At 40.8% G+C, this 26,159-nt stretch overlaps 1 protein-coding gene across 12 annotated transcripts in view; it reads right to left on the reverse strand.

Moving 5' to 3' along the window:
• LOC149319174 (dedicator of cytokinesis protein 9) overlaps positions 1–26,159 on the reverse strand; it is a 194,806-nt gene that overhangs the window by 147,578 nt on the left and 21,069 nt on the right. For 4 of the 12 annotated variants that reach the window (XM_089511206.1, XM_089511202.1, XM_089511200.1 and 1 more), the window contains exon 1: positions 20,560–21,107. The exons of 4 other annotated variants lie outside the window; for them this stretch is intronic. In XM_089511206.1, coding sequence (XP_089367332.1) covers positions 20,560–20,721 — 162 coding nt within the window. In that variant the 5' untranslated portion in view covers positions 20,722–21,107. Of the gene's footprint in view, positions 1–20,559; positions 21,108–26,159 lie in introns of those variants that run through there. 4 more of the 12 variants (XM_089511203.1, XM_089511201.1, XM_089511199.1 and 1 more) reach the window with 1 other exon arrangement.

The raw sequence follows: 26,159 nt of genomic DNA on the forward strand, positions 1-26,159 counted from the left end.
TGGGAGGGAGGAAAACAAGTGTGGGAGAGGAGGAGGTGGATCCACTTCAGTGTCAGAAAAAGTGTACACTGTTTCCATAAAACAAAGCTAGCAAATCCTGCAGTTTAAAATCCTCTGTATCAGCAGATTTTTAGAATTATTGATTCCAACAATAACATTAGTATCTTAAATCAGCACTGTTTGTGAACAGTAGTACTCTTGATATGAAGTCACCAAGTTCTAGGAGAAGCATAAAATGAAAAAAAAATCTTTGTAGTTCTTTCATGTGAAATTTCTGAACACTGTCAATGTACTACACAAGACATGAATGTTTCTAAAACACTTTGCAAAATAAAGACCTACAGATGTTGCAGAGAGGTATGATGATTTGGCCAACTTTCACAGATATTATTTCTACCATGTATGTTCATGAAATCTTAGTTCTGCCAACAAGATGGCTAAGCATTCAATAGATGTACAAAGTATCTAGACAGTATGAAGTTCAAGAGGAAATAATACAAGGTTGCAAGCCAAAAAATCAGTCAGAGAGCCGAAGGCATGAACTAACCAGCAAGGAGCCAATGCTAAAGATGGGTAAGTATATGACAAGAACCTATAATTCAGGGAAGGCCAGACAACCAACCAGGAAATAATTCAGTTAACTGAACTGCTTCTGGGAGGAGCATCACTGTACCCCCTATTCATGAGTTAGGTACAACAAACACATAAGGAGCACATGCAGCTAGCTGTGCTCCTTCTCTATACATTGCTGCTACACTCTTTATGTGGTGAATTTTTGAAGATTTTATTATGGTTATTATGATTTTAGCTCTCAATATAATGTGGTAGCCCATGGAGTGTGTTTTTGATCAGAAAGTTCTGGGAATTGTCCCTCTTCCTCTGGGAAGTTAAAAAAGGAAACTGCTTCCTGGCCCTGGCAGCAGTGGATATCCTACAGTCAGGATAGCTGCCAGGTTCTCACAATGTAAGTAGCCTTATCTTGCCATTTACCTAGACTTAAGGCTGTGAAATTTCAGTTCCAGGAACTAATTCTTTAATAAAATCAGTACGTGTTTATATCCCTTATCTGGGATGCTTGGAAAGTGTTTCGGATTTCAGATTTTTTTTTTTTTTGGGGGGGGGGGGATTTTGGAATACCTGTATTTGCATATATATATACATTATGAGATATCTTGGAGATGGGACCCAAGTCTAAACACAAAATTCATTGATGTTTCATATATACCTTGTACACATAGCCAGAAAATAACTGTGCAGGAAACAAAGGCGCAGTACAGACTGGTGCAAAGTGCTGGCCTGGGGCCGATTTTAGAGCTCTGGAGGGCTGGGCGTCCATATGAGCCCACCCCTACTAGCGGCGCTGTGCACCATCTTGCCACGGCCCTGCCCACATGGGGGGCACGATTATGATGCATGGTCATCTGTGTGCTCAAACGGCGCTCACCGGAAGTGTCATCGTCATCGCGCATGAGTGCCATTATGGCACTTCTAAAAAGAAGCCGCTCTGGGCAGCTTCTTTTTAGGGAGCATGTCTGTGCCACATCATGCGGTTGGCGTGGCACCGTCGAGGGGCAAAGACAGGTGGCATGGGGGCATCCGTCTGTATCCCCCCCAAAGTTTGTGCATAGCGAACCACCAGAAATCAAGGTGTCGCCATCTCAGCCATTCATGAAAAAAGTTTTGGTTTTTGAATATTTTGGATTTTGGAATTCTGGGTAACGGAGACTCTACCTATGCAGCAAAGATGATCTTTACATCTTACTTTACACTATACCTATCTTGAGCTTCCTATTTTAACACCAATAAATTTGCTTTACTCTAGTAAAACTTTGTTTAGTTGCAGACTCATGGAATATGACTTGAAATAAATAAAAAAGATCTTAGAGTTTTTTTGTTTTTCTTCCATTCTTCAAAATTCCTTATGTTGCTTATGCCCTGTCCTTCTTTTGCCTTCACTGCCTGTTAGCTTTCCCATGGGAGTTGCAGTCTAACATATTTGGAGAGAGCCAGGTTGAGGAAAGATTGGTCTAAAAATGCCAATTTAAACAATGAAGTTTCTACCTGTCAATGGAAGCAAAGCAGAAAGGGGCCAACCCAGCCTCCTATGCAAGAGAATTCCACCACCTAGTAGCAGCCCCTCATACATGTCTTCACCAAATGCACCTGCAATAACTGTGGGACTAAAAGAAAACTCTCCACTAGAATATTTATCGCTTGGGTAGGTCCATATAGGGAGATACAGTCTTTCACATAATCAGGATAAGCTATTTAACTGAAAGTACTATGCTCCTTCCTTCTATTTTGGCAACAGTCTATGTGCATATGAAGTAACCTATTACATACTTGAAAAGATAGGTTGCTTGTGTGTAACTGTGGCAAGCTTAGACTCAGAGGCAAGAAGAGTGAAGATTGGAGGATGGAACACTCACAACCTAAGATATGCAGACAACACAATATTACTAGCAGAAACCAACAAAGTCCTGTAGAAATGATTGAAGAAGATCAAGGAGAAAAGTGCAAAAGTCGGCTTACTGTTTGTTACTTAAGATAACAAAAATAATGACCACACAAGATCTACAAGAATCCATCCTAGATAATGAGAGCAATGAAACAGTCAAAGAGTTCCCATACTTTGAATCAAATACTGATCAGAACGGAGACTGCAGTCAAGTAATCAGAAGACTGGGATTGGGAAATGTAGTAATAAAAGAACTGGACAAGATCATAAAGTGTAAAGGCATAACTCACAACACTGAAGTGAGGATAGTCCTTGCCATTTTATTCCCAATCACCATGTACAGATGTGACCGCTGGACAATAAAAAATAAGCCAATAGGGAAAAAATCAACTAATTTGCAATGTGCTACTGGAAAAAAAATGTTGAAGATAGAACAGATCAAGCCCAAACTATCTCTGGAAGTGAGGATGACTTGAGGCTGTTGTACCTTGGCCACGTCATGAGGAAAAATGATAATTGAGTAACTTCTTGATGCACTGAGATGATGGTGGTACAGAAAACGGGGACTTCCAGGAGCCCTGCCAACCTGCATTAGAGAAGGAAGCACTGGAATCAGGGCTGGTGACACTCTACAATTTAACCTATTTAAAGACTGGATCCAAAGTAGGCTGCTCCAGCTGCTTGAACTCTAGTCCATGTGCTTTCACTATTTTCAGGATATGACCTGTGTAGGTCCAAATTTCATCTAATGGGAAGAGGTTTTTTTATATCTCAACTGTACCTGGAGAAGCTGAAAGCAGAAGATGAAGAATTCATGTCGTCATCATTCTCTTCCTCAGATGAAAAATCAGATCTGGATTTTTTCAGGGACTCAAATGAGGACATCCATCACTGATTATATAGATGGATGAAATTACAAGACTAAAGGAATGGGCTCAGCGGCCCTTGGTATCATTGCTGTGCTCTCCTTCTGAGCACTGCGAGACTGCAGTGGTCTAAACAGTGATACTGTGTGAGATGGCACTGTAGACAGCAATTTTACCTGCTCCTGCACCTGTGTGGAAGGCAGATGGTCTGGCAAGAAAGCCTTGAAACCATTGCTGAAGGCACAAGATGAGATGGTCCAGATGGTGGTCATCCCAAAGCCTTTCTAGAGTGTTGGTTAAGCAAAAGGTATAGGTAAAATGACATTTCATCCTAAAAATGCCCGTAACAGTCCTCTCTCTCAAGATCTGCATAAGGATGATGGTACCAACAAATTGGGAAACAGTGATCCCAGTAATGATACCAGTGTGGTAGAACCAGGAAAGGTAGTTCATTCCATACCTCATGGCTCCTGAAACCTCTGGAACCCAGAGAAGGAGAAGATGGTGATGTTATGCCATCTCTGTGACGCAGGATGAACTTGAATAAGCAACCAAGAGTGACAGTAAGCACAATCTGTATGGGCAGACTGACACCTGGTACAACTGCTACATTCAGAGAAGAGAAGCACAGAAACTAACAATGATAAGGGTGAATAATGATATGAAATAAAAGCCTTTAAATCTATTATAGTAAACCGTATCACATTCTCTTTCTGGGGGGATTATGCTGGCAAGTGTGGCAATAACAAAATGCTGGAAAGGAAGCTGTTCATGCCCTGAAAGACAAAAGCTGCCATCCTTGTTAGTATCTGCTCAAGTTACCTCAAGAGAATCCAACCATTTTATCTGAAAGTAGTAGAAGTCTGACTTAGAACATAGAAAGGAGCTTGTTACCTTCCTTGGGGGGAGGGTGTTGTAGAAAATGTAACGGAGTGTGTGGGAGGAAATGGGCTTCTATTCTGTAGCCTGTTGAATGAATGAGTAAACTACTAATTTATCTGTCCTTATGGCATGCCAAGGTGGGAAGAAATGAACTGAACAGTTTCCAAAGATAAATGTAGTATGAACTTCAACAGGAGGTGATGTGAAGTGATCACAAGGATCAGCACACAGTCAAATACAGCATTTGCCCTCTGAAGAACAATGTCTAGGGAATAATTTTACTGTGGGGATAATTTAATGTCTTTTTTGTGACTAGTGATTGATTCTGAGATGCAAATGGCTTGTTCCTCATTGAACTTTAGGTGGGCAGCGAAAGCCATCTATTTTAAAAGTGGTTTTTAATCTGGTTTTTTAAAACAATTTTTAAAAAAAGAAAAGAGAATTTTAAAACTATTTTATCACATATCATTTTGGGAGACCTGCTCATCTTAAAAGCAATAAATGCAGAGATTTTAACAGATTTTTAATACTTTTAAGAATGTAAATCATCCATTATACCTGCTTACTGAGGATGAATACTTGTAATCTCCAACTGTTTTGACTGCAATCTACTGCAATAAATCAAAAAGACTGAGCTACTATATGTCTCAAAAAGGATATTTAAAAGAATTAAGTTCAGAGGACTTCATAGGGGTGAAGTCAAATTCAAATGGCTAACTGTCAGCCTGTCATAGCTTGTCAAAGGACTCACTAAAGAACATGCAAATGCATGTGAGAAGATGACATTCATCAGCTCTGTTTTAGCCATTTTTACTTTAATGATTATTTTTTCAGTTTTTCTCAGATTGATTCAAACAACAAGCCCTTTAACACATCTCTACAACACAATGGATAGAACAAAAATGTATCACTTGTCAGCCAGAATCCAAATTTGGATTATAGGAGGATGGTCTAATGTCGTCAGATGTCTCCTGCCTACTCAAGGGACTGTAAAAGAGCGGTATGGCTGTGCCAGCAAGAAGAGAAAGACTGGAGTGCTCTCATGAGGCCTTTCCATCACACTGAAGAGATGCATAAAAAAAGGTAGTTTGCTTTAACATTTGGCTGTTTGCCATTTCTTTGTATAAACACACATCTGCACAAACAGTCAGAAATTCCATGTTGGGGGGGAAATACCATTCATCAGGGAGTAAGATCAGAACAACAGCATGGAATTTGATCCTCCAGCAGAGTAAACTGGAATCTGTAACATGAAGGTCTATGAACGAAAAGATAGCTATAATACTAAACACGACCTAAAATACACAATTGTGAGTTTAGGTTTGGAATTTTAAAAACTAGTGAATATATCTGTTCACACAAACAAGTTAAACTGGTGTTTGAGTACCTTAACAAAACAAAAACAGTAGGACCTATTAAGGTGTAGAAAATATATATGAGGTTTAGACTATAACATTTAGTGCACTCATATTTTTAGACAGGAATTATAGCATTAAACAGCATCATTGAGTAAAATGATCAGATTGCCTTGGCATTACTATCATTAGTGAGTTATACAGAATCCTGATTTTCTAGGCCACAACTATTTGGAAGAAAATTTTAGTCATGAATAAAAATGTAAGATAATTTATCTGGGAGAGAGGTGTCATGGTGTGGTGGCTTGAGCATTGGACTACGACTCTGAAGACCAGGGTTCGAATCGACAGTGGAAACTTACTGGGTGACTTGGAGCAAATCACATTCTCTCAGCTTCAGAGGAAGGAAAAGCCCCCCCCCACACACACACACATATACGCAAAAATCCCTAAATAAATCTTGCCAAGAAGGACAGGTTGCTTACCTGTAACAGTATTTCTTCGAGTGGTCATCTGCGAATACATACAAATGGGTTTTACTGCGCCTGCGCAGTGGTGCTCGGAACCTACTGGAATCACTGGGCAAAGTTTACTTTGCAACATATAGAAACTTTTTGGCGGTAACTCCGCCCACCCGTTATAAGGCCCCAGCCTTCCCGCTCTTTCCCCAGTTCCTTTTTTCCGCCGTGCTAGTGGCTGCTTGGAACTTCGCTTTCGCTTTTCGGATCTCACTGGTATTTTTGACTCGGACTGTTTCACTTCGGCGTTTGTCTTCTCCCCCCCCTGACTTCGGATCGTCTTTGACTTGCCTTTGGACCTCACCTCTTGACTCGCAGGATGTCTCCTCCATTCAAGAAATGTGACATCTGCAGCGGGAAAGTTCCTGTTCAGGACCCCCATTCTTATTGCCTCTTTTGCTTGGGCCGGGACCACGACCCCAGGGTATGCAGCCTCTGTAAGTCGATGTCCACCCAAGCTCGCAAGAATCGGGAGTCGCGGCTGACGTCCGCTATCGCCCAGGGCAAGATCAGGGAGGGGGACCCTCGTCCTGCGTCAGCTCCTACGGCCTCTGCTCCAGCCGTCCAGGCTCATAGCGGCCCTTCGAGTGCGCCCCCTTCCACGTCATTGGGACAGGACTTGGGGCGCTCGGACGCCTCTCGCCCGCCGGCCCGCGGTGCCGCTCCTAAAGCCCCTAAAAAACCGGGGTCAGTGGTCCAGGACGCGGCTCCCAGCCGCAAGAAAGGGGCTTCCGCCGAGACATCGGGGACTTCCCTGACGGCTCCGGAGAAAAAGACCTCCTCGGGATCTTCTGCCAAGAGGTCCAAGTCTAAATCCGGATCGTCGGACCCATCTAAGCGGGCCGGATCGGAGGACCCCGCACCGAGAGGCGCCGCCTCCGAGGAACCCTCGGGCTCAAGGGATTCCGCCGCCCGCACCGAGGATCGTGCTGGCCGTACGGCTTCCATCTCGGAGTCCCCGATCCAGTTCTTCCCTCCGGATGCGCCGTCTCGCCATAAGTCCACCAAGAAGAGGCAGCTATCGGCCCCGGAGACGACTTCAGCTTCTTCCGCTAAGAAGCCCAAGTCCACTTCCCAGCTTGGCTCTCCTTCCAAGAGGCGCTCCGTCGATGCTTCCCTTCCTCGGAAGTCTCATCGTGAGTCCCGTCGGGACCGCCCGCGGCCCGATTCTCCGAGCCGAGTTGACCCTCTGGCCACACCGATGGCGGACAGTCGCTCATCCACGGGACGTCTTGACCACTCCCCGGCGAGTACCCGCGACCGGGACACCGCCGCCCAGACGGTACCAGCCCAGACTCAATCGGCGACGACGCTTCCCTTCCTCCTCTCGGACGACGAGGAGGTCGTTGATCAGCCGCTGAGGTCTCCATCTCCAGTTTCTCTGGCTCCACGCTCTCCGCCCGATCCTCAATACTATTATGACTCGGAGACTGACCAATTCTTTCTCCCAGTCCCTAGAGAGGTGGCTCTAGCCAAGCCTGTCCGGAGTCGTGATCGTCCCCGTGATTCAAATCAGCCTCGGGACCAAGACCGCCACCGTCATGAGTTCTCTGACCGACCAGAACCATCGGTACCGGCTCCGCCTCTGCGTGCAGGCAGGTCTGTCCAACACTCCAGACTGTATTCTGCGGTGGACGTGGTGGCTTCGGAGTCCGAACCCGAGCCTATTGGCTCTGAATATTCCTCGGCCGAGGATGACCCAGCCCAGGACTCCCCACAGCTTTTACACCATCCTGAAGCAGCTTCTCCTACGGATGACGTTAGGTCCTTTCTCGAACACGTCATCAAGATGTCCAGGGCCCTGGACATTGAACTTGCATATCCCGAGGAAGAGGCCAGAGACCCCCTCGAACGCAGGGTTCGCAGCCCCTGTGATAGGTTTCCTTAGGGTCACCATTAGCTGGAAAAGACTTAATCTGAATTACTTGTATTCAAGTTTTCTGGTTTTGCATTTGAACCTGTCAAAGCAGCTAACAAACTATATTAAAAACATAAAACATAACTTACAGTAACTGTCTCCCATCAATAATGAGCGTGAATGAATTAAAACTTAATCCAGACTAGACAGAGGTGCTCCTGGTCACTCAGAAGGCAGATTAGGGACTAAGGATTCAACAGTTACACTGTCCCTCAAAATGCACATTTGCTACTTGGACATTTGCCTGGACCCAACATTGAGCCTGGAAGCAGTGGCTAAGCTTATGTGCCACCTGCACCCATTCTCTGAAACATCAGAACTGGCCACAGTGACACATGTCTTAGTTACTTCCCACTTGGATTACTTTAATGCATTGTATGTGGGACTCTATTTGAAAAGTGTTCTGAAACTTTAACTGGTCCAGAGCTTCAGCCAGATTGTCAAACAAACTTGGCTATAGTATGTATACAACTCCCTTGTTGCAATTGGTCTGTTCCCAGGCATGGTTCAAAGTGCTGCTTATGAAGTAAAAAGTCCTATACAACATAAATTCAAATTATCTGAAGGACCATATCTCCCTATGAGTCTGCCTCTGTCTTGAGCTCTTCTCATGAGGTCCATCTCACTGTCCCACCATCCTCACAGGTGAATCTGGTAAGACCAAAGGAGAAGGCCTTCCTAGTCGCTATTCCCAGGCTCTGGAAATCCCTTCCTAGAGAGGTTAAGAGTGGCACCCTCCTTTCTATCCTTTTGTAGGCAGGTGAAAAACTTTTAGTTTCAGCAGGTTTTTGAAAGTTGATTGCTCATGAAGAAATGGTCTGTCATGTGCTATTTGTTGCTCTACTTCTTCAAGATCTGTTTTCAACAGTTTTTAATTATATTGATAGTTAAATAATATTATCAATTTTTGTTCAATGCTTTTGTTTGCAGAATCTATTTTAATTTTTTAGTCCCAGACTGGGAGAAGGGCGTGGAGGATGAGGATGAGGCAATAATTTTTAAAAAAAATACAGGGGGGGAGTCACCAAAGTTAAACAGTTAGACAAATCCTTATTGCAACAAAAATAAAAAACAAAGAAATGCCAAACTTAATGGATAAAAATTCTTTAACTTGCTTCTGAAAATTAATCATTCATAAAACTAGTACAGCAAGTAACTGTGACAGAATAGGTCTTCATTTCTAATGCCCAGAACAAACAGGCGGAAAGTAGCAGCCCCAGGTTGGGACTGTGGTGACCACAGCGCACTCTGAAAGTGGGTCGCTGCCACTGGCCACAACCTGAGCCACCAGGAGCTGGATTATCCTGGCTCCTTTTTGCTCTGGTCCAAAGGTGTCGGAGCAGTTTCAGGCTGCCTTGGGGACATGCGTCTTCTTTTGGCCTGTCTGTTCTGGGTCTATGTGTACAAAATTATTTTTTCATGCAGAGGTATTATATGAGAAATTCTAAGATGGAATTTTACATGTATATCCTCTTGATTTTTTAAAGTTTAGACATCAGGATTTTGAACTTAACTGACTCTGCTTCAGAGACTGTCCCACTGATAGCCAAAAGTATGAATAACTAACATAAGCAACAGAGAATGCAACCTAGCAGGTGTCTATTTCAAATTTCAGATCAAACAAGAATTCAGTGGACAGAATTAAGTAAGCTGCTAACTAATCACAGCCCTCTCCTCAAATAATACAGGAGTAATTGCGGAGTTTTTCCAAAGATTGGTGAGGTTATATTTGCAAAGTGCTGTGAACACTGAAAATTAACATATTATTAGTAAAGCAATAAATGAAACAAATCATTTACTTAATTGCCTCAGGAACCCAAAAGTTAAAGATGCTGAAAAAATTGACTCAACTTTTATATTACAGTAGTATCTTTCTAATAGAAGAGGGAACTGTCTCCTGGTCACTTGTTTCTCACTATTATAAGCTGTTTGGCCCTATTTCAACTATTGTGAAACATATGTTACAGCATTTCCACCTATTTTATTTATACACCACCTTTCCCCTGCAGTGGGACCCTTTGGCAAATAGTTTAAAGGAATTTAAAGTTTAGTTTGAATAATTGGTAAATTTCTTCAGGAGTAGGTGTGTTGAAGTACAGTACCTGGCTTATGAAGAAAGCAAGGAAAGAGTAGAAGTCTGAATCTTGTGTTCCCTCACAGATGAGTCTCACCACAATACAGGTCAAACTCCACACAATACAGTTGTCCCTCCATATTCGCTAGGGTTAGGGGAACAAGACCCCCGTGAATATGGAAAAACCGCAAATAATAAAAACACTGTTTTTACCTGAGAGTACACCTCTCTAGGAATATCTAGGTCCTCCAGTGCAACTCTGTGGTCAATGTCCAACATACAGTGACCATAGAATGGCACTGGAGTAGCTACTCCCTTTTCCTCAAGGATGAGAGCCAAAGGACAGAACAACACAAATTAAAACTGCAGACTGAGCTGTGGTCCAACTCCTACATGGAATGGATAAATATTATTACAATTTCTACATAATCTATCACCAAATGTAGTTATCAGCAAGACCACCACTGGGGAAGTGTAACTAAGCTATAGTAATTAGAAGAGCACATGGTGGTAACACTCCTAATTAATAGGAAGACACAGACATGCAGCTTATAATGGTAGTTACCAGCTTTCTCTCTTGACATGTGGCAAATAGCAAATTTTTACTCATTTTAATTATACTAGTATTAAACAATGCAGTTGCAAAACATAACCCAGAAAGGTGCAAAAGAAAACGTGTAGTTTCTGACTACTAGTACGGAATAGAACACCCACTTCGACAAAGTTCAGTTTTGGAGGGTTATTTTGCACACTGTTCTAGACCAGCACATTAAATTTCAGAACAGCATATCCTTTAGATCAGGGGAAGGCAACTATTGAAGCTAAGTGGTTGTATTTGCCCCATCCCCAGGAAACTTTGGAGGGCTGCACATAACTCTTTGCCAGAAAAAATAAATTATGCCCCCAAATGCCCAGCAGGGGGTTTGAAGGGCATTTTTGCCACATTTTGAGTATTTTAGGACCAGGAAAGACATTTTTTTTTAAAACAGGAAGTAACCTACTTAGATCACACACATTGAAATTAATGGATTTTGATAGCAAAACTAACTTAGATTCCCTGATTTGAACTGGCCTAGGTAGGACAAAAAGGAACAGCCTAATGCAGGTGGTGGTGTTCCTCTGTGCTCTAAAGAGAACATAGCATTCAATAACACCTGACAACCTTAAGAACAGAAGCCACAGAATTTCCCACAGAATCACTGGGAGTAGAAATATTGTACTTGGAAGAAATAATTTAGTACTGAATATTAAACTGGCTCTGCTGAGAAAAAAGCTGGAGGTCAAACTCAAGACCAAAAACAAAAGGGAGGTAAACAGAGGGGGAAAGTGTTGCAATGATAATGGGTGTGTTAATGCATGGTTGGATTGCAACCAAGGGACAAAAGGGTTATATATTCAAACTGACTGGAAGCTTTAATGCAGCAGAGTGATCCAGTGGCAGAAGAGGAGGCGGCTATTTTTACATTCCACACTGTTCTGGAAGCCACCCCAGCCACCCAATCCTCTGAACAAGTTGTTGCAGGGGGACAGAAAATTCTTGAAAGTCTCTTTTCTCCCTTCTGTGGGTAAGAATGTTGTCTGGATCCAGTCAAATTTTTTACACAACGTTACTGTGTGTTGGATCCATTGATTATGTCCTGGGAAATTGTGGCAATAAGCCATCAAGATCAAACCAAAGATAAGAGGGAAATAATCAAGCTAAAAGGCTAGAATAAGAGCTCAAAAGAAACAGAATACTGTGTATATACACTGGCCTTAATCAGATTGAAGCATGGCTATACAAGACAGAGTGTACTTTTAACACAATTTTGTGCTTGTCCAAGCTTCTGTGCTGCAAAGTTTGTATGGGGTGGGAAACAGGAAGAGAAAGGCTTTATAGGGCTATAAACTCCTGTGCTCTTCTCCCTTTAACTATACCACTATACTCTTACACCCTATCTCCTCTCCCTACTACAGAGGACCAAATCCAATCTGGCACATAATGCCACCAATACTTTTACTAATTTACCTGCTTATATAGTTATGCTATTTCTTTGTGGCAAATCAACAGCTTGGAGAAATATACTGTGCATTTTATGAAAACTTCCAACCTCATTCCATAAGCATGTTTTTATCAGAATGTGTCATGAGGATGTCCTTATGTTCAAAAATAACATAACAGGTGCAAACAATACTATCTTTGTGAGCTTGTGTAGTTACATTTTTTAGCATTTTAAGTGACTTTTTTTTAGGTATTACATCATTGTTTTACCCCTATGGAGAAGCAGCAGTGTATAGTCTAAATTACTTGAATTCAAAAAACATCTATAACAACCAATTGCTGGGTGGGGTGGGGGGGGCTATGTGACAGGTTACTTACATCATTACTTTTACAAAGTAACTTTTCATACTCCCACTTTCCTCATCCTAGTTAACCAGCTGGGCAACTTCTTAGAATATACTCATAATATCATATAGATAACTCATAAACTGTCATTTCTGAAGTCTCCCAAGCTGCTGTACAGTTTGATTTCATTTTATTAAAAATCTTCCCTTGGCTCAGCTATCAGGGTATACAACATTTCCAATTCAATACTGTTTGAATTTCAGTTGTTCTTGGTACATTTTTTGGGTCAACATAATACGGAGAGTAACAGATATTGCTTTTTATGAGAAGAAACAGGCAGAAAAGGAAGGAGCATTATTATTAAAACACACATTCCATTGTTAGACAATGGGTGTTGTACATGAGTGGTGGGTGTTAGTACTGTGCATTTTTGACTGGTGTGTATTAGTACTGTAAAGCAACAATTGACACAGAACGTACTATAAACAAAATAATAATAACAATTTGAATTATGAGCCTGTCCAATTGAACAAATAACAGGAGGCATTGTATCTGGAAACAGTTGATATTAACCCAGTTTAAATATCAAAAGACATTTATTATTGTACTAAAGAGCCATAAAACAGCAACTTCATTCATATTTCCCTAACAAAAACACTGTATAAAGGCCCTTATTTGTAGTCACCCATAAACTTGTTTTTAAGACACAATGGCAGACATTTAAGCTTCTTGTTCTATCTGTGAGATTTTGAGAGTTTCATGCACAGGATACCTGTTAAAAAGCCTGACAAAGAATCTCCTTTTTACAAGAACTTGTGGCCCCCTTTTCCTCATTATCGTTCATCTAGGTGGATGTACATAGTATCATCAGTATTGGGAGGATGACAAAGGTGTGTGTGTGTGTGAAAAAAACACAAACTTTCAGTGTTAAGTTATAGCAGTGTATCTACCATAAACAATAAAATGAGCTGGGAAAAACTGGGATTCTGTTCTCCATCCAACCACAGCAGTGTTTGCAGCAGCTGCCTCAAGAATTCCTTACTGAGCATGTGTGAACAGCAAAACAGAGAGAAAAGGGGAGCACAGGTAAGACTCACCAGCTCCCCCCAGCATGTTTTTAAAAAGCACAGATCTATATGTCTGGCCACTGTAATCATAAGAAAAGTGCAGACCGGGAGAGAGGGGGAAATCCCTGGGTGCACTTTGTAAGAAGCCTTCAGGTTCAAAATGTGTTTGTTTACTTATGCAAAGCTTACCCCACCTGGCTGTTTCTTTCACATGTGTACATTATTAATTTTGAATTAAAAGGTTTGCTAAAACATGCTTCTTCTTCTTTTTTCTTTTCTTTTTTTCCCCTTTTTTGGGTGGTGGTGGTGTAAGAATCTGCCCAAATTCTTTTCACGTTATTTCTGCCTCTGGGACAAATTTTTCTGTTAAAGTAAAACCCAGGTACACATTTATTTCTTTAACTGAGGTATGCCTGTATAATTAAACTTAAATTCTGAAAGCTATTTAGATATCAACATACAAGTAATCTGTGCCACCTTTCATTATATATTTTATGATCCAACCCCAACTTAATTTTATAGTCCCGTAAAATGAACACTGGACAAGCAAAGTCAAACAGTGTCACAATTTTATATCACCCACACTGCTAAGGAAGCAATTCACCAAGAACTGATAGAGGAGAGAAGATTTTTGTCACCTGGCCTCTGCTCCTTCAGAAGTACAACATTTCTCACAGGATCAGGGCCGATTGCTTCTTTCAATCTCAAGACCTTTAGATATTCAGACATTCTTGAAAGAAGCAGATCATCTGGAACCATTTCAGTTGGGTTTCAGGCCAGCGTACAATATCCAAACAGTCCAGAGTGCCCTGACTAACCACCTATTCCATGTAGAAGACAGGAGACATCCACCCCTATTAATCTTCCTGAATCTCTCATTAACTTTCAGGACTGTTGATCCTGTTATCCCACAGAACCAGCTCCATCATACACAAGTGGAAGTCATCGTGTTTGCCAGCAGGCATAGGACTTTTGTTTAAGGAGGCTTTTAATGCATAAGCAGCAAGGTTTATTATTATTATTGGGATGTTGTATCTTTTTTTAAAAAAAATTGTATGCTTTTCAAATAATTTTACAGTCGACCGTCTGTTTTTGTGGGGGATCTGTTCCGGGCCCCCTCCCTATGAAAACGGAGACTATATGCGACTCATTGAGGCTAACAGAGGTTGCCCCTCCATGAAAAATCAAGAACATGGATCTCAAGTCTACAAGAAAGGAGGGGAGACTGTATATATTTTTTTTTATATGGTGATTCTGGTTTTTTAAGTTATTCTGTTTTTTGTTTGTTTGTTTGTTTTTTAATTGCTCTTTCTGGGAGCTACCGCAGGTTCCACATTGGGAGAAAGGCAGCATACAAATGAAATAAATAAAATAATAAAGGTGGTTCCACTCCAATCTGTGGGGCCAGATCCAGAGAATGGCACTGGGAGACTCTGTTTTAGTCCCACGGCTGTTAAACTGTGGGCTGCAACAGGGTTCCATCTTGTCTCCCATGCTGTTCATTGTGTATATGAGGACAATGGATTAAGTTATTAGACTTAATGGGGGCTGGGTGCCATCAGTATGCTAACAATACTCAACTCTACATCTTGCCATTGTGATTGACTAGGGATGTGAAGATCCTAAACAAATGCCTGGATGCTGTAATGGGCTGAAGGGGGGCCAATACACTGATACTGAATTCTGATTAAGACAGAGGCTCTGTGGACTGGTGATTCTTAGGTCCTAGAACTGGGTAATTATCATGCTCTGGATGCTCAGTCATGCTCAGTCTTCCGAAAGTTATGTAGCTTGGGAGTATTCCTAGATTTATCTGTGCCACTGGAGGTCCAGATTTGACTGGTCCAGCAGGTATGGCCTGTCCTGGACAAGGACAGCTTAGTAACAACAGTCCACATCTAATTTCCCAAGTAAACTATTCCAATGTGCTCTAAATGGGGCTGCCTTTGAGGATGACTCAGAATTAGGAGGGGCTATTGTATTAATAAAATAGTTAACTGGTATAATTTATGCAAGTTCCTATTAAATACAGAAAAGCATACTGCAATGAACACAAAAAACTACTGGTGATACAAAATAGCCACACTCAATCAGAGGCATTTATATGCTGACTCAATGTTCAACAATGGATTTAATGGGTCGTACTCTAGCTGGGACCACCAGTAATATTTAGGCCAGATATTCCCATGTTTCTGGAAAGATCTGCCAATTACATAAGAAATGATCCTCTGACCTTTACATTCTCATTGCTGAAACAATCCAAAAAGGAATCCTCAACACTTATTTTCAAAGGTTTGCACCCCAAGGTACTTCTGTATGAGTGTAAGACAACTTTGGGCCGGAACAGACCAGCAGCTTCAGTTGGCTTCAAACCGGTTAGGGGGCATGGCATTTACATGCGCCATACCCCAAGTCACCCGGAGGTTGTGCTGGTGATTACATGCTGGGTGGCTTCTGGGTGACTTGGGAGCTTGGTGTTTAGATGCCATGAGCCGCAGAGCTGGTGAAAAGCTGGCTCTAGAAGCATAGGGATGGCTTTTCTCCACCCCAAATAGGAGCAGGTTTTTTTCTGCTTGTATTTGAGGTGGAAGCTGGCTGGATTGGGATCATGGCATGCAGCTGCTGCAGCCCCAATCCAGCCTTAAATGGGGCAGCTCTGTTTCACCCCTTTATTCACTCCAGGGGCAACAGAGATTTTCAATGATATGTTCATCCTGTTTCACCCCCAATTACACATAATATCCAATTTTAGAAAACTCCACAGTCTCCAGTAGGAGATCTGGTAAAATTCTGTGGGTTGCACAGGGAAGAGGGAGATAGAAACGCACTACATGGTGAACAGAACAGAAACTAGGATTCAAGCCAATACATCACTCCTAACATGGAATTCAGCTGTTAAGTGACAAAATTGCAGCCAAAAGAAACCTACTGAAAAGCAAAAAACAGCTATCAGCACGCTTGCAATATGCAGAATAAAAAAGCTGTTCCGAAGAACCAAGACAACAACAAAAACCAGCAATTGTATAACTTTAACAAAAGCTATATAGATATGTAAAGAGATAGCTGTGTTAGTCTGAAATATCAATATGCAAAGAGATCTTGTAACACCTTTGTGACTGCGAGGAAGAAGCTATAGCATAAGCTTGTGTACACTTAGACTACTTCCTTGGATGCATGGATTGAACACCATGTATCTGAGGAAGCAGCCTAAGTCTATGAAAGCTTATGCTACAACTTCTTTCTTTCAGTTAGGACATTAGCACATGAGCCCCGTTATCACTGCAACTGGGCTAGTTAACAGAAACGAAAACAGTGGTTGAAGAGCAGCCATTACCATACATCTTCACAATTACATGACTGTAGGGGCTTCTGCCACTGTGTTCTCTCCTGCACTTTCCCTTAGCCATGCCTCCCTGCCCTATACCCTGCCCAGAGTGCCTTTCAGTTTTTTAAATTTTATTTCATTTTTACATTTTAACATAATTCTGGAATTCTGCTAATGCAATTAAATTTTTGTAAAGAATAAAAGAAATAGAAAAAATAAAATGAACCTCACTGCTTGAGAATAGCAAAGGGAGGAGGGACGGGGGAGAGGAGGAGACACTGACACCATGTGACTGTCGGCATTGCAACTACCATAGCAGCAACATTTCACACGAAAGGTCTAATGGAACTGCAGCACAACTGGAGTTTATTGATAGGTTTTCTCCATCAGTGAAAAGGGATGCCCTAACCGTGCCTCGCAGACACGTCAGCTACAGGTTGGAGTGCCAGTGTGTGATAAGTATTGCTAACGAAGGCACTATTTAATGTCTATAATTGTGGTTTAAAAGCTGATGTGATAATCTCCATACTCTTAAAGTTATTACAAGTTCCCTTTGTATATAGATATGCATAACAGAGTGCACTGACTATTAAATTTTTATACATACTTGTACAGTGCTTGCTGAATTCACTTATATATTGCTATGGTATACCACAGCTTGATTTTTTTTTTTTTTTTTTTTTTTTTTGGCCAAAATTTGCAGAAGTACAAAATCATTGGGAAAAGAACACTTAAGAGACCCTGCCCCCAAAAGACATGCTCAGAGCAACCCTGTCAGGCCTGAACATAGAGGAGAAATGTTATAGTTTTGAAGGGGTCATGACTGCCTTTATTCTTAAATAGGAATTCAATACTTGAACACTTTCTTACAGATTCCTCTCCTATGAAAATGTAACTAAGGCCCTGAACAGACAGGCCAAACTAAAGCTGCTTCAGGTCACTTTGGAGGTATGCTGTTTAAATGACACATGCATCCTAAGAGGCCAGAAGCTGCACCAAAAGTGTGCACCATTCCTTACGACTGGAGCGTGGCTTGGCGCAGCTTCCAGCCTCTTAGGACTCATGCATCATTTAAACAGCATACCTCTAAAGTGACCTGAAGCAGCTTTATTTTGGCCTGTCTGTCTGGGCCCTCAGTTATGTTTACAAGGCCATCAAATTTATACAAAAATAACATTAGTAAGATTTACTTCCCCTATATACATGGGAACAGAAAATTTATTTGAGATAAATTTATTTTTAGTCTTCAATAGTTTATCCTAAATGGAAGAAAAGTATACTTATTTCCAAGTGACAGACTTGGTTTTCTCCTAATTTACCATGATGCCTGTAGTTGCACCCCATATTCTTCAATGCTGGCAACATGTGCACAGACATGTTAGCATGGCCCTGTGTACATGCCACCACTGAATAATATGGGATGTAGTAATCAAATCTGTAGACTGCCAACCCAGTAAGAAGAAAGGGTCCAGTGCACTGTAATAAACTCTATGTGAAGCTGCCATCAAGGAATGTGCAGAAATGTGTTGTTAACTGCTGTCAACTTTGACATATGGCACTGCTGTGACTGGAAGGCCTCCAAGTCATCTTATGAAAAATGCTACAGTCGGATTGCAACCTAATAACATACACTTGTCCCTCCATATTCGCTAGGGTTAGGGGCACAAGACCCCCGTTAATATGGAAAAACTGCAAATAACAAAAACACCTTGTTTTTACCTCAGAGGACACCTCTCTAGGAATCTCTATGTCTGACAACACTGACCACAGAACTGCACTGGAGGAGCTACAAATGCCTAGCAGAGTATTCTCTCTAGGAATCTCTAGGTCTTTCAGTGCAGCTTTTAGTTAAAGTTGACCACAGAGTTGCACTGGAAGACCTAGATCAGTGATGGTGAACCTATGGCACGTGTGCCAGAGGTGGCACTCAGAGCCCTCTCTGTGGGCACATGTGCCATCATCCCAGCACAGAGATTGCCAGAGTTTGTTACTAGAAAGCCATAGGGACACGGCACTTTGCACTAAATAAATGGGTTTTGGGTTGCAGTTTGGGCACTCGGCCTCGAAAAGGTTCACCATCACTGATCTAGATATTCCTAGAGAGAACATATGAATCAAATCCGTGAATAATCCAATCCACAAATATCAAAGCCACAAATATGGAGGGATGAGTGTACGTGCAGACCATATGGCACTGGTCTTATTCCATTACCTTGGATCCCAATTTGTTTTCAAACCCAATTCAGAATTCTAGTTACAGTGCACCTGCGCCATATGCAGGTGCACTGCTTATGCTGAAACCGCCCTGCAATACGGTGGCGCACGCGCCCGTCGCGTACCACCGCACCCAAACCCCATTATATTCAATGGGGTTTGAGCATACACATTATTAGCCTTACACGGGGGGGGGGGGGGTCCGTAACTGATCCCCCACATAAGGCAAGTGTCCACTGTACAAAGTTATGAACTATAAAGCACAGGATATCCACAAGGCTTGTAACTTAGTACAGTGGGCCCTCCCCTTACATGGGTGAGCCGTTCGGGATCCCCCCACGTAAGGAGAAATCCGAATATGCTCGTGCACCATAAGAAACAATGGGACGTGTACATGCACCATGGGCGTGTGTGCCATTGTTTATATTGTTGTGCGGCTTCCACGTAAGCAGGAAGCCACGTATAGTGCACCCGCGCCATATGCCATACGCGGGTGCACTGTATCATCATAAAAGATTCTGGCTTAAAACCAACATTATAATGGACCATCAAAATGACAGAACTTTCTTCCTCTCTACTCTTCAAGCTTCTGCACCATCTAGCATGGGATGGAGAGCTGGAACGAGAAAAAGAAAACCACCCCTAATAGTTTCAGACTAATACTGTGATGCTTAACATAAATGAATAAAGTACTGTATTGCACCTCAAATAACTTCAGAAGCTACTAAAATGCATGTTTATCACATACAGTCAGCACTCCATGTGCACAGATTATTTATGTAGAGATTCAACCATCCATGGCTTGAAAATTTTAAAAAAGAATATGAATTCCAAAAACCAAACCTTGATTTTGCCATTTTATACAAGGCACACCATTTTACTATGCCATAGTATTTAATGTGTCTTGAGCATCCACAGATTTTGGTATCTACAATGGGTCCTGGATCCAAACCCCAGCAGATACCAAGGGCCCACTGTACATATCATATAGACTTACAGACTATCGACTATTACATTTCTACCCTGAAGTACTAGTAGAACAAATCTGATGCCAACAAGCATGACTAGATTGGAAAATAAGTGCCAACCTTCTCCAAAGTATTAAGTAATGCCTACCCAGAAAGCACCTGGATATAAAAGTAAAAATGTATACAAAAAGCTATTTCTTGGCATATTTTCTCCTTGTTCTATGAATTTTTATCATCTTTGGAAGCAACCATATTAATTACATAGACAAAAATAATAATTTGTTTGTATTTTTCATCTCTTAATTATAATCTGCTAATATTTGCATCTTCAGCCATATGCTCTGAACATTTGTATAACAGCAAGGAACCTTCTATAAATATCTATAGCATATTTACACAGATATTGCTCAGCACTACATTCAACAAGGTAAGAGCAGCAGTATTTAAAATGTTTACTACTCTGAAAGGTATTTAGTGTACTAATACATTTAATATCATTAAGTTCTGTGTGGAGACAGCAGATTTTAAAAACATGGAACATCAACTATCACCATCTTAAATCAGTTTTTAAAACAAGCCGACATTTACCAGGAATGAATGGATCAATATTCCTGAGTCTTCTTTTGTCAAACTATTTCCAGTATAATCCAAAGCATTATTCTCTCCTTGATATTTACAAATATATGAACAGTTCCTTTCAATAACTGTGCGAATGCCTTTAAATAAAACCACACTAGTCGTGCAACCCATTACAAATACACTGCAGTTTGCTTTTCTAACTAACTGTTCTCTTAGCAAAATATATTCCTCTGCTTCAAAAGCACAGTCTTCTTCATCATCTTCTCAAAGTCCAGTAGTTATTATTTATTTAGAGTAAATGTTGCCTTATTGTAAGCTTTCTTAGCAAAATGCCAAAAATCCGTGGAGATTTCAACAAGAGCCACGCCTCACCAAGCAGTCCTCTTCCCAAAAGAAGGTCTTGCAATTGCTATTAATACAAATAGACAGGAACATAGTATCAGTGATGAAAATGCCTCGATTCCCATTTGTCAAGCATCTTCAAATCTTATCCAAGCAGACAAAGATACTGCTGCAGCTTTCACTGCCAGGCACAAAGAACTCTGATCTGCTGCAAGAAAATGTTCTCCCAGAATGCTTAGTTTAGAATTCGTACCAGTAGACGACGTTTCATTGCTGACCTAAATATGGAGTAGAGGGGGTTCTAATGCATTTTAAATGACAAGAAATGTTCTCCTTTATACAAAAATCAGAATTCAGGAGAATCCCACCCACTGCTACCATGGAAACACTTTTAACATGTATACTGTACAAGACAATTTCAAATAATCACATATGCCTGTACTACTAATAGAAAACCACTAGAGAGCATAAGATAATTCTGTCTTCTTCACTTTTCTAGGTAGAAGAGCTTGTAATTTTCATAGAAGAAAACAGGGCGGGGGGGGGGGACCTGCTAATGATTCTTTCAGTCACTTAGCTCTTTTAGATTACCAGTGGAATCCTATATATGTCTACTGCCTTACTAAACTCAATGGCACTTCCAACAAAGCAGGCATCTATGTAATTGGACAATTAATACTGCAGTCCTAAACTCATGTAGGTAACATTCTAAACAGTGGGTATTGTTTCTCAGTAATTACACAAAGGACTGGATTGTAAAACCTAACAATGATTGTGAATAAATATCTGTGACAATACACATTTAAAATCAAGGTCCAAGTGTGAATTTAAAATTAAATTTAAAATTCTTGCTCAAAGTGTGAGATGTAACAATTAACAAATTTAGGCGTGTTCCTGGAGATTACTTCTGTAAACAAAAAATGTGGTACCAAAGAATATGGAAAGAATAGGGATGGGTTCCTATATCATGGGGGTGGGGAGAATAGTTCAAAACATTTCACCGCATTTTTTATTCAAAACTAACAGTATGAACATGTAAAATGAAACAATCAGATCAGGTAAGCATTAAAAAAGTAAATAAAAAACATTTTGAGCCTTCTACAGGCCACTTGAAAGTGTCTTCCAAAATGTATCTAGAGATATTTTTTTCCTTTCTTTCACCAGCCTCTATATTTGTTATGTTTTCCATTTTGGAGGCAAAACTTGTAGCTCTATGCTTTTTTTAACATGCTAGGGGTAGTTGGTGTTTTGCTGTTCACACTTGGTCAGTATGGAATTTTAGAGCCAGCTGCTGTTACTTTACCTGTTGTATCAGTACACAAAGGGATATTTAGCACCTTTGACACCAATTGTGTGAAAGAAGTTGTAGCCTAGACCTGCACAACTTGGCCATAGGTAGGGGCCAAAATTAAAATCAGCTAAACTTCTTCGTGCTGCAGATAAGTTTTAATTAATTATTTTAATTAATTATTTTAATTACTAATTGTTAATATTATTAATTATGAACCATCAGGCCTACACTCAAGCAAAAGAGCCCTCCCTCCATGGCATCTGACTCCATCCAGCCTGGAGGGAGAGAAAAGACAGCCCCAGCACCATCAGGCCTACACTCAATAAGAAGTAGAGCCCTCACTCCAGTCCATCTGCCTTGGTCCAGGCCTCAGAGGGAGAGAAGAACTGCTGAACCTGATCCCCTTCCCCACCACTATTCCCTTCTCCTTTTGTGTCATGTGTTTTTTTGTATGTTTGTTTTTTGGTAAGCCTGAGGGCAGGGAATCGTCTTATTAAAAAGATTGTATGTACAGCGCTATATTAATAATAATGATGATGAATTATTGCTTAATACTAATTTAAAATAATTAATATTAATTCCATACTACTCCTCCCTGCTCTTCTTCAGGAGAAGGCCAAGCAGCGGAGAAGCCTTGACCAGGGTGACCAGATGTCATAACCAGAACTGAGGACAAGGCACCTCAAAATCTAGGACATTCAAGAAAAATGTAAGACATTACAAAATAAAAGCTAAAAACAATATAAATTCACAAAATTTACACATATGAATACTTTCAACCCGTACCTAAATTATTTGGAGAGCAATGGAAGAAACCACTGTAAGAAACCAGTGGAAGAAATTCCATAGCTGAATTTGCCTGCCATATTGATCTTGCTTTAATTTGTTATGTGTGTCTTTTTAAATAAGTGGACAGGCTCATGCACTAGCATTGTTCAATACCAGCCACCTCTGTTGGACATTAAGTATTGGGAGGGTGTGCTTCTTGATTCTAATGCACTTACTTATACAAATGCAAACAGATTGAAAATACCAGCACATTACGTACTTTAAACCTCAAGCATCATCACCTATCCAACAAATGGACATTGTTGAATGTGTTTGAGCTGGAGTGTCACAGAATCCTGGGTGCACTAAAGCTGTGAAGAAAGCAAGATGCCATATAGTTTTCATTCCTTATCTTTTTTTCCAGCACTCTATATTTACTCCCTGACCAGTAACATACAGAGAGATCTCATTCATCTGGAACTATAAAGAACAAACAACCACCTGAATTTTCAATGACCCTAGCATGTCAAACCTTCTCACCCTTGGTCTCTTTGAAGTAATATATACAGCTTTAAAGCCTAAACAGCTGGCCTCAAGGCAGAACAGGCTATCTCCAGTATTCCAAATTACTACAATTTTGTTTTTAAAATAATGAGAAAGGAAGCAATAAGAAAAATAAATAGATATATAGGGTAAAATAATACACATATTTTCACTACTCACTACCTGCTGAGAATGGAGTGTGATTTCAGGTGGGTTTTTTTTTAATTACGGTTTTGGTTGTTTTAAACTGGGCTTTTAATTTTATTTATTTATTTATAAATATCTATTAAAATAAATATATTATGCCCTATTTCATGGGATTTCAGGGTGGTGCAGAGGTAAAACAATCTAAACATAGAATAATATCGAATTAAACCAATACATTAAATAAAATTACTGTAAACAGGTTAGAACCATATTTAACAGAACAATATGTTAAAACAATTAAAACCATGTACACATACATTTAAAGTAAATTAAGTCCCAAAGGCTTTAGTAAAAAGCCATGTTTTGACTTGGTGCCAGAAAGAAACCAATGCTCGTACTAGTTTGACCTCCAACAGGAAGGGCATTCCACAATGGAAGTGCAACAGTAGAGAAGGACCTCTGCTATGTCTTCCCACCTGTACTGCTTTCACTGGTGGAAAGAGGGCTATTCCCACAGATTTCAATCTTCAGACAAGTACAGTGGACCCTTGTTATACGCTGGGATTTGGATCTAAGATCCCCCGTGGATAACAAAATCAGTGTATGCTCAAGTCCCATTAAATATAATGACATAGCAAAATGGTGTCCCTTATACAAAATGGGAAATCAAGGTTTGATATTTGAAATTCATACTTTTTTTAACATTTTCAAACCGTAGACGCTTCAATCCATGTATAAGAAATCCACGTATAAGAAGGGCTGACTGTATATAGGGAGAGGTGCTCATTCATGTATCAAGGTCTCATGCCATCAAGATCTTTAAATGACATTACGATTACCTAGGGAGCGCTAGCATGGCGTAGTAATTTGAGCATCTGACTACGACTCTGGAGACCAGGGTTCAAATTCCTGCTATGGATGACCTTGGCAAATCATACTCTCTCAGCCCTCAGAGAAAAGAAAAGGCAAACCCACTCTGAACAATCTTGCCAAGAAAACCTGTGATTTCACTTAGGGTCATCAATAAGCCAGAAATAACCTGAAGACATGCAACAACAAAAAAAGCAAATGCTGGCCCTTCAAGACCATGTCTATATGGTAGGCTGCTCAGAAATCCTGCTGCTGCATTTTGTAGTAGCTATAGCTTCTGAGGTATCTTCAAGGGCAACTCCATGTAAAGCACATTACAGTAGTCTAATCAGAAAGTTGTCAGTCTGTAGCCCATCAAGTTATCACTGCTCAAAAAAGACTGTAGCCAGTCCACCAGTCTAGACTAGTTACTTTCATGACGAGTCCAGTTGGGCCTCCAGTGAAAGGGATGGCTCTAGGAGTACTCCAACTAATATTTCCAGGGGTAAGTAACTTACTCTAGGTCTGGATTCAGGAAGCACCAATCCACAGAACCTTCACCCTAGCAGGAGTTAGCTTTAGTTCATCTGCCCTCACCCATTACAGCATCCAAGCATGAATCTAGCACTTCCACAGACCCATGTGGTTCCAATGACAAGGAAAAATAGAATGAAGTGTAATTCACATACTGTACTAACAGCATTCCACTCCAAAAGTCTCTATGATGTCACCCAGCAGATTCTTATAGATATTGAAAAACAAGGGGGACAAGATAGGTCACAGCTTCATGGAATCCCCCAATATTACTCTGGAACTAGTCCCAGACAGGAGTGTAATCCAGTACCTCCTACAACCATCTGATGGAGCCAGTCCAATAAGATACCATGATCAAAGATATCAAAAGTGAATTAAGAAATCCAGGAAAATAAGTACAGTAGCCCACTCAGTCTTCTATCCATTACTTCTTCTGGGGCGTACAACGGGCTCTTCCAGCGCAGCTTTCAGTGTATGCTGAAAGCCGCGTATGGCACACCCATGTACAACGTGGGCGTGCTGTAGTTATAGCTTCTGAAAAGCACATTACAGTAGTCTAATCAAACTGGATTATTTCTGCAGTATATTTTGGATTTAAGTGTACAGTATTTCAAACTGAAATGGGTTCAAATAATCTGTTTCTCCAAGAATGACTGAAGCTGACCAGCTGCCAAATATATATATATATTTCTTATTAAAGTGTATTCTGCGGCCTGTGACACCGTTGATCACTGTCTTTTAGTTGATATTCTTCTCAGACTGTGTTCTCGATTGATTTAAATCCTATCTGTCAGACAAATCTTTTGCAGTGGTCAGACTTCCTCTCCTGTACCATTGTCTGCTGAGAGTTTCACAGGGTTCTGTTTTGGGTCCCTTATTGTTTTCTCTTTACACACTGTCTTTAGGCAAACTCATTAGGTCCTTTGGTTTTTCTTACCATCTCTATGCCAATGACACTCAGCTGTACCTTTCCACCCCTGATCTATCTCCAGGTCTTGAACAGCAAGTTTCATCTTGTTTTACAGCTGTTTCTCAATGGCATCTGAAGCTCAATATGTCCAAAACTGAGCTTCTTGTTTTTCCACCAAAACTTTTCTATTCTTGTTGATGATATCTCTATTCGAACTGTGCAGGA

Source organism: Sceloporus occidentalis, unplaced genomic scaffold, assembly GCF_023333645.1.
Source record: "Sceloporus occidentalis isolate IW3139 unplaced genomic scaffold, rSceOcc1.0.p SCAF_2, whole genome shotgun sequence".
NCBI lineage: Eukaryota > Metazoa > Chordata > Lepidosauria > Squamata > Phrynosomatidae > Sceloporus > Sceloporus occidentalis.